Source organism: Diuraphis noxia, unplaced genomic scaffold (assembly GCF_037042655.1).
Source record: "Diuraphis noxia isolate RWA-SAM2 unplaced genomic scaffold, SU_Dnox_SAM2 contig0001, whole genome shotgun sequence".
Lineage (NCBI taxonomy): Eukaryota > Metazoa > Arthropoda > Insecta > Hemiptera > Aphididae > Diuraphis > Diuraphis noxia.
In genome coordinates, this window is record NW_028301711.1 from 78488122 (window position 1) to 78498401 (window position 10280).

General features: G+C 28.6%; 1 protein-coding gene across 1 annotated transcript; it reads right to left on the minus strand.

Annotated features, from left to right (window-relative positions):
• Nucleotides 1-8037: 8037 nt before the first annotated feature.
• On the minus strand, nt 8038-9973 carry LOC149061913 (uncharacterized). The gene is made up of 4 exons (XM_089221311.1): nt 9847-9973; nt 8476-8759; nt 8170-8250; nt 8038-8121 (listed from the first exon to the last, which is right to left on the minus strand). The coding sequence occupies exons 1-4, from the start codon at nt 9971-9973 to the stop codon at nt 8038-8040; spliced, it is 576 nt and encodes a 191-aa protein (XP_089077437.1).
• Between the last annotated feature and the right edge of the window lie 307 nt (nt 9974-10280).

Genomic DNA, 10280 nt, shown 5'->3' on the forward strand with positions numbered 1-10280 from the left:
TACATAAGGCATTTCAATAAGAAAAATCAAAAATTTACAAAAATTTAGTAAGTACACATCCTTGCGCAAAAAATGTGTTGCAAAAATTTTTTTCTGTGTTACAAATTGTTGCAAATTATTTGCAAAAATATGATATTGGTTTGGGGACGATACGACAAAGTCGGGGTGCAACGTGAATTTGGCACCCCGAACGAATTTTATTTTTCTTGGCGTAAAAAAATGTGTTGCAAATTTTTTTTTCTGTGTTGCAAATTGTTGCAAATTATTTGCAAAAATATGATATTGGTTTGGGGACGTTACGACAAAGTCAGGGTGCCAACGTGAACTTGGCACCCCGAAACATGTTTTATTGTGGGGGTTGTAAAACTATGTTGCAAATTTTTTTTCTGGTGTTGCAAATTATTTGCAAAAATATGGTATTGGTTTGGGGACGATACGACAAAGTCGGGGTGCCAACTTCACGTACGTACAAACTACACCAGGGTTATTTAAATAATTTGTTTGTTCAGAATGTTCAGATATATTTGAATAATTTGTATTGCAAGAAGTAAAAAACGAATCCAATTTTTTAGTTTAACTGATTACTTTTTTTTGTTTTTCATTTTTTTGTTTTGATATTTGTCTATACTGCGCACCACTTAATTTTGTTTTTTTCATTTTGAGATGACCGCGAAACTATTTTTCAAAAACAAAATAAACCGATTTAAAATATAAACCTAACCTTTATTTATTTATGTAGAATTACTTTTATGAAAATTATAATGATTTTAATTTATGATAAAATAATTAAAACTTAATATATTGTATTAATATGATATTTTAAACTAATAAATTGTAATTATAAACTTCTCGCGGGTGAGCTTTATTTTATAAAAAGAGAAGTAATTTCAGAAACAATTCTAACATGATTTAATAGTAAATGTACCTACATCTATTAAATAAAAATAAAATATAAATTTACTGTACCATGAACCTTAATTTATTATAGCCTATAGGGACGTAACAGAATAAAATTTGAATTTGCTTAACTCTTATAGAATTAGACATACATTAAAATATAAATAATTTAAGTATCAAAGTCTAAAATATATAAATAGGACAAGTACACTGTATACTGATACACTATAATACTGTATACAAGACAAGTATGTTCAAACAAAAAACAAAAAATATAAAATATTACTATAAGCAAATTTACAATATGTTTATGCGATCCAGAATAATACTTATATAGTTATATATAATATTTTAAAGGTACTATTATAGCCATACGAACTATCGTTTATTTGTATAATAATTTATTACTAACAAAAATGTATTATTAATAAATTAGGTGGTAACGCTACATGCTACACGACTTAACTTATATTATAATGTATGTGATGAAACAAAATTAAAACTTCAACAAAAGTAGGAAATAAATAAAGTTAGAAAAACAGATCTACAAATACAAAATTTGAGTATTATTTTCAAAAGCTTGTCCAGTGGAAGGTTAAATAAAATAACGAATAAGTAGGAATATACTTTATTACCTTTTAAACTGCTCTTCGTCTTTCCGTCAACCGTCGACACTCGTCAAATGCTAATACTCAAATAAATTTAAATTATAAATGTGAGAAATAAAAGGTTTATTTTATTGGTCTTGGACATAATAATATTATATTATCAATAGTCATTATAAAACACGTGGTCGTAGGCAGACGCAGACCGTAGAACGTGTTGCGGGTATAATGTCAATTATTACTGAGAACAAGTACCTATTACTGATATCCTTTCCGAAAATAAATAAACACCCAACTGTTATATTTTTAGATAGTCGGATGTTCCCAATATGTACATACTAATAAGTTATTAATAATAACTAGTAACTAATATTGTGATTATTTTATGACACATGAAGTGTTTTCAAATTTAATATTGTAATATCCTTACTATAGGTACGAATCCTACAATGTACATAATATATCATTAAAACTTTTAAAAATTATTGTTATTCCTATTTATATTACAAATAAAATATATATATATATATTAAAATAAATATACCTAATAAGTCAATAATGACTCTTAATTCTAAAAAAAAAATCGCCCTCCCAAAAAGGCCGCCCCAGGCTATAGCCTCTTAGCCTACCCCTTAATCCGCCACTGTGTAGTAGGCCATACTACCAGCTATACTACTATATTATTTATTTATAATATAATTTGTGATTCTTTACTTCTAAAATGGTTTCTAAAACATATAAACAGAAGTTACGAAAAAGGAGAAATTATTGAGAAAAAAAAACGACAAATATATTGTGTATGGATGAATATTTAATTAAGATAATAAATAAATGGCTACGATGTAATTACACTGCAATACATGTTGAACGATGGCCTCGAGGGGGTAAAAATGTGCATATTATAATAATGGAAAAAAAATTGAATATGATTTTAAAAAAAAATTAGAGTGTATTAAATAAACAAACATAATAATAAAATAAATTAATAAAAACATAAAAAATTACATATTACATGTCAGTAAATAAAAATATGTTATAAAAAAACTACTGATATCCCAACAAAAACACTTCGTCGAATCCGTGTAAAAAATTGCTAAGTAAAAAAAAAACTAGTCATCTATAAGCACAGATATGTATAATAAACTAGATTGCTAACTGCTGCATCCTACTAATGTGTTTAGTTGAAGCAGACAGCAGCCATTTAATTCGAGGCCTATGGGCTTTATCACGGCCTTAGATTTGTTTGATAAGGAAGCCGATAAAAGAAATAAATAATTAAATTATAAAACAAATTTTTATTGCACGTTATTTTTCTTATTTAAACAAATTTTGTATCTAAATATCAATAACAATTTTTAACATAGTTTATTCAGATAGGTTAACAATTTTTACATGTTATAAAATAAAATGGTTTTACTGAGTTTCTGTCGTTTACTAGCAGTTTTCATAATGGAGGATGTTATTATTTTACTGTAAGAATATAATCTCACGTTAAGATAGGTTCTGGTTACTTTGTTTATAATATCGATTTTGTGAGGTCTTGCCAATAAATCTGTTGAATTCCAGCAAGCATCACATTCTGGAAATAGCATGGTGTCTGTCGCCAGTGAGTTTTGGACATTTATCATAATTTTTAAATCCATATTTTTAATAAACATTTGTTTTTTATCCACCATAATGGTTTTAAATAATGTTTCTGTCAATTTAACAATTTTGTATACCCCATCAGAAGCATACTTCAAACCGCCTCTGTTTTTCATAATTGTAAAATATTTTGGTGTGGTATTATTTTGATAAACGTGATCATTTTCAATGTATGAATCTGTAATAGCTTCAATACAACCATCACATTTCAAAGTTGGGATTAGTTTTTTAACAATATATCCACTTATGTAATATAATATATTTTCAATAGCGAAGCTATTAAAATCTAATTTATTGTCGGGTTTATTGTACTGTTCTGCTAACAAAGAAATATCAAATTCATTTTCTAAATTTTGTTCTGGTGCTTTATATTTCCATTTGATTGAAAAAAGAGAATCTTCATGAGGTGACATCAGTGTACAGTTTCCTGAGCTAAGTCTTATTGAAGTGTGCAGTAAAGTACTTTTTAGAGCATGTTTGAATTGCAAACAGGTAGGATTATTATTATGACCCAATCGACCTCTCATAAATCCAAAAAAAATTTCTATTGCATCTTGGCTTAATTTGTATGTCAGAATAAATTTAAAATGTTGATTTATTAACAAATCCTTTGCTATAGCTATAGTAGATTTTATGGATGCAGCAAAACCTAATATGAATGTTTTTCTTTTACTTTTCCACAGATCTTGCCCAGTAGCTGTCTTCAGTGAATACAAATAGTCAATATTATTTTTCATTTTTGTTTCTAAGTATTGAATATTTTGTTTATTAATTGGTTGTTTAAAGACTTTTGCATATGGGTTTCAGGAATTCAAGAAATCAAAAATCTCATCTACAACCCTGATGAATTTTATTGTTGCATCACAATTTTCAAAATCTTTTGAGGTCTTGGATAGAAATTGTAGAGAGTCTGCGACGGAACTGCTAAGTGTTTGAACTGCTAATTTTACCTTCATACTATTGCTTTTCCAATTTATATGTGAAGAGTTTATCTTGTTAGCCAATTTAAAGCCCATGTCGTTTTGCAGTTCAAATAATTTATGAATATATCTCCATTCAATAAGACTGTTGTTTGAATCTTTAAATACTCCTAGTGTTCCCAAAGCATTCCTAGCTAATTTAACATTATGGCATGCATCAGGTGTGAAATAAACATTAGCTTTAGTTGAAGTTATCGAAAAATCAGACTTGATTAAATCAAAAGGTTGGTCTAGATCACATCCTAGAGTTTTAAAAGTTGAAGAATTAGCATATGCTCCATCACAGGTGACTGCTACAACATTAATCCAAAATTTATCACATTGGGTAATAGCAATCCTAATTAATTGAGCTTGTACATTTGATTTAATTTTATCTACAAACCAATACCCAATTGGCCATTTCCATTTTTGTTTTAAGCTAGACAACATAAAAACTAAAACCTCCGTTGACTCTTTTTCACAGTCTTCAACTGTCAAACTATTACCATAGTCACAATAACCAACAAACCTAAGAAAAGTTTAATTTATAAATTTATATCTAGTTATAATATATTTAACTATGAATAATATTTTCTAATAATACATACGAATGACTAACTTTATCCCACTGAACTGATTTTTTAATACTCATAGAGTCTAATATCAAACAACAAAATTTATCTTCTTTTGGAAATTTACCTATTTCTAATAGGACATCTTGTAAAATACCAGTTTCAGCATTTATATTTGATACCCAGTTTCGTATAGCACTTGGATTAGGCAAAGCAATTGAAGTCCTTTAAATTAAAATTACAATTTCTGTAACTCAAATATATAATTGTTTCAGTTATTGTGTATACCTAACATAGTTATATGCTTTTGGAGAATAAAAATAAAGTGTAGTTGCAAACTTTTTTACTTCTTCACTGTATCGCCTTGCAGTAGGAGCTACATTACCATTATTTATAATATCTTTTAAAAAAACCTCAGTAAAATTTTTTTCAATTATATTAGTAGTTTCTCTATCAGTACAGGATCCAATAGTAGACATCAATTGCTGATAGGAAAAATTTTTATTAATAAAAATTACAATATAGTTTATTAATATATAAATATACAGTTAAGTCTCACTCATCCGGTAATCAGTTATCACTAATCCGGACATAATTAATATATACAATCAGTGGCGTGACGAAGGACTTTATTTGAGGCACGTCTCTCAGTTTAAAGGGTGGTGGGTTTCCTGGAGACTAGAGGCATTTCACATATTATAATAATTTATTAAGTGTGTACTAAGACTAAGCCAATCTTTCTCAGTTAGCATTAACGTAAATACATAATTACTTAAATAAGTATTTATAATTTATTACTTATATAAGTTAATGAAGTTCGCCACGCCAAACCTCGATAAGGCAAAAACCTTAATAAGTCAAACTCTGTTGATAACTCCGGCATAAGTGAGACTACTGTTTTCTAGCTTCTTTATATAAACCTCAAGTGTATTTATTTTTGTGTTCTGCCTTCTAACCGTTTGTTGTAAAAGTTTAATTCGCTTTTTGAGGTTGGCTTTTTTTGGTGTATCAAACAATTTTTTTTTAAATTTTCTTTTAAGTGTTGGTGTATATGTAGGGGTATGAGGTGACTGGCTGGAATCTGCAACAAATTTAATACATGACAAAGCATTATTGTATATAAATTAAAATTGTTAACATATTTAACTTACTAGATCCAATAAAAGTCAGATCGACAGCTTCATAATTACACCCAGCATTTTCAACACCAGAATCAATAGGTAATTTAGGAGAAGTAGTTGTTATATTAATTATATTTGATGAAGAAGAAACTGTAGATAAAAATGTAATTTACTTAATATTTGTTAAATAAATAGGTAAGTAGTACAAATACAACATTGAATGTAAAGAAGAATTATTTAATTTTACCTGAAGAACTATAATTGTGATCAAATTTGTTGCTGCTTAAACATTGTATTGCTCTTTTGGAATAATTGAAATTTGATGGTATCGCTGTATTTTTTAATATAAGTTTTTCTGGGGCTTCAACAAATTCACTTTTATTAAAATGGAGACTGCATAAGCGTGAAAATTTTGTTGGAATGAAGTTATCTCTTTGGATAGAGTGCACCCATTTTTGTCTCCATATCTCATCGATTGGAAATCTATAATTAAAAACAAAATATCAAACACATTATTATAAGAGTATTTCAGTAGAGCTAATTATTTTTGATAACTTTTTTGTAAAGTATTTAGTTACCTAAATAATTTTGTAGTTGAACCAACAACCCCGTCCTTGCTACTGCATCCATCAGCACAGCACTTATATGGCATAATTGGAAAAATAGCATAAAAATATTAAGTCACAAAACAATATACCTATTGCAAAAAACAGAACACAACAATACTGTCAACAGTGTCAACTACTCACTACTCAGTTTTGAGTTTTCACAGACGTGAAACACAAGTCAACAGACAACAACTGACAGTTAATGATAAAAATTGATAAGGCAAAATCTACATCGGCCTCGATTAAAATGGCGGATAATAACTTCGCATATTATCATCAGTTAGCAAACTAGTTTATTATACATATCTGTGTCTATAAGACTTAAACATTATAAAGCTGTGATATCAAGAATAAATGCTAAGTAAATTAAATTTTAAATTAATTGATTCTATATTTCTATCTCAATCATTTATTTACTTGGCTAGAATTTATATATTTCGACAAATAAACATGTCTATTCATAACTGGACTATTTAAAAAATTTCCATGACAAATGATACTAAATTTGTTTTATAAAATAGTCTTAGTTATTAATTTATAAAGAAAATAAATTCTAGCCAAGTAAATAAATGATTGAGATAGAAATATAGAATCAATTAATTTAAAATTTAATTTACTTAGCATTTATTCTTGATATCACAGCTTTATAATGTTTAAGTCTTATAGATGACTAGTTTTTTTTTATTTAGCAATTTTTTACACGGAGTCGACGAAGTGTTTTTGTTGGGATATTAATGACGCGTTGCGTCGAGTGTTTTATTGATCGCAGTGCATAATATACAAATAATGAGATCGAGACGTCGCGAGTGTAACGCTATGTCCTACGTGAACGCGGCGAATGCGAATTTGCGGCTGATGCGAACGAATTCGCGTTGGCCGCATTCGCCAGTCGCAATCGTGTCCTACCTATTTGCGACGAACACGAATTTGCGGCTGGCCATATTTCGATATTTTTTGTTTTTTTGACGTGCAGTGTGTTTTGAAGTGAGTTGTGCGATGGTTGTGCGGTATATTGTACACACTTAGGTTCAGCTCTTTTCTAATAATTAGAATTATTAAATTTAAATTTAAAATTTTTTTTTCTTTTAAATTAAGTCAACTAAAAATGTCATTGAATTTACAAAAACAATTATTTATGTTTGAAAGTACTGCACTGAAATATTTATTATATAAAAAATATTTGAAAAAAAGAAGATCAGCAGTAAATTCAATTATTTATAAGGATAGACTTGTTTTTGGTGAATTCTATCACCTATACCCACAGTTGCGAAAAAATGAAACTTCATTTCGATCTTATACTAGAATGACTACCGATACATTTGATTATATTTCAAATTTACTGAATTTGATCTTAAGACCAAAAACTTCCAAGAACCTATTTCCGTAGAGCAGAGGTTACTTGTAACAATAAGGTAAATAAAATAAGAAAGCATATATTAATATTATAATAATAAAAAATGTATTAAAAAATTTAGTAATGTAAAATAAACAAATAAAACCTTTGCATTATTAAAACAAAATGGAACTCCACTAAAGTAAATTATTCTTTAATTTCAAATTTCAAATTTTTTAATTTCTTACTCAGTATTGTTGGTAACCAATGAAGGTTGGATTATCTGACGAATTTGTGGTCATCTGTTGTTGAACATGTTGAGGAATGTATAGAGCTCGTGTATTGGTGCAGTTGGGACGTTTGCATTTTTATGTTGCTGATTCTGTATTGACAATTGGTTAATTAATACAGTTTGAATTTCGTTTCTTACTTGCAATTTTTGTAAATTATCCATGTTTTTGAAATATGGATGAAGTGACTTCAAGAACATCATGTCTTCATCATCCTGCATCTGTGGTTTATTAGATTCAAGTAACACGTTAATTTTTTGTGTTTCCAATTTTAATAATTCACTTTCAAAACTTTTATTTTCTTGTTTTTTCTTTTTCCTGATTGAAGAAGTTTTTGTAAAAGACGCATCTGAATCATTGGAAATACTTGTATGCGACAAATTTGAAATATTTGGAATAGTAAAACATTCTGACTGTGTGGTAGGAACTGGATTCCCAGGACTTACAATATCTTCAACATCAATAAAACTACCAGAAAATGAATTAACTTCTTCTGAATCTGAAAGGTCAGACGTTTGTAGTTGCGTTTCGTTTTCATCAGAGACATTTCCCTCGGTGGTTCTGGGAGTGGTTGTATCTTTTAAAAAATGCAATAAATGGTAATAGACCCATTTACCAGTATACACCTCTGCATTATCTTGGGAGTCTCCCGAACGGCTCTTTTTTACTTTTTTCTTTTCTTTTAGATACGTGTCTCTTATATTTTTCCATTTCCGTTTTACGTCTTCTCCTGTGAATATTTTGTTATTTGTAATTAAATTTGTGAAAAATGAATTTTTAGGTATTTAGCCACAGGACTAGCGTTCAGACAAATCGCAATTTCATTTAGAATATCTAAGTCCGCAGTCTCAAGCATTGTTATTGAAGTATGTAAAATAATATGGAATACATTAAAATTCAAACACATGCCTACTCCAAACGTCGATACTTTTAAGAGCACAGCTCTCCAAGAATTTTCCAAACTGTGTAGGAAGTATTGGCGGTAAACACATCAGACTGCGATGTCCAGAAAATTCCTGGAGTATGTATTTTAATTATAAACAATATCACTCAATTGTTCTGATGGCAGTAGCTGACGCGAGTTATAGATTTTTGATGATAGACGTGGGCGGATACGGGAAAGATAGCGATGGTGGTGTTATGGTAAATTCTAAATTTTACCAACGTATCGAGAACGGTTCTCTTAAACTACCAAATGAAATAAAATTACCAAATTCGAACATCTTGGCTCCTTTTGTATTTATAGGAGATGAAGCTTTTCCGTTGAGAAATTACTTAATGAGGCCTTTTCCAAGAAAGCAGTGTCAAGAAAACGAAAAACAGTATTACAACTATAGACATGCGCGAGCACGAATGACAATCGAGTGTGCATTTGGCATAGCTTCATCAAAATTTCGAATTCTATTAAAATCAATAGAAACAAAAGTAGAAAACGCTGATCATATTGTAAAGGCTATTTGTATTTTACACAATACAATAATAGATTTGGAAAAAAAATCTTCTACACAACATTACGCCCTAGACGATTACGAAACAGACACATACAAGGGCCATAATCAAATGATATCGCTGAATTACAAAGGCAGAGCCAACAATCGAGCGTCAAGTACCGCAATTAATATAAGAAATAGATTTGTGAAGTATTTTATAGATAATAAAATTTAAAAAAATAATTTTTTATATACAAAAATGTCTAAAATAATTTTCCATACTAATTAGTTATTATTATACTATGAAAATAATTATAATGTCTGTAAGTTTAAATGTTTTAATATACTATTCAAACTAATTTTAACTATAAATAATTTTACACTTACTATTCATGTGTACTATTCTAGCAACGGCTTCCCATTCTTTCTCAGACACCAGTCTATTCCTATACTTCTTATTAAATTTGTTCCAGAGAACATTTCTTTTTTGTATCTCGGATATAAGGAGCTCCATATTGACCATACAACAATATAACTATAACTAATATAATGTTATATTATATAATATTAATTAATATAGTTATTAATTATAGTTTAATATATTATAATTTGATAATTTATAATACTTATTTACTTATTTGTGTATCGTATATTGTAAATTGTAATTTTACAATGTAAAATCATATGAAATTATTAAACTAACATCGCTTCGAATACGTCTACTCGCTTAAACGCGCGACCAAAAACAAAACGATTTGATTTTCAATCCGTGCGGCGAACGAATTCGTTCGCACCGGCCGCGTTTATCGCGTACGATGGAC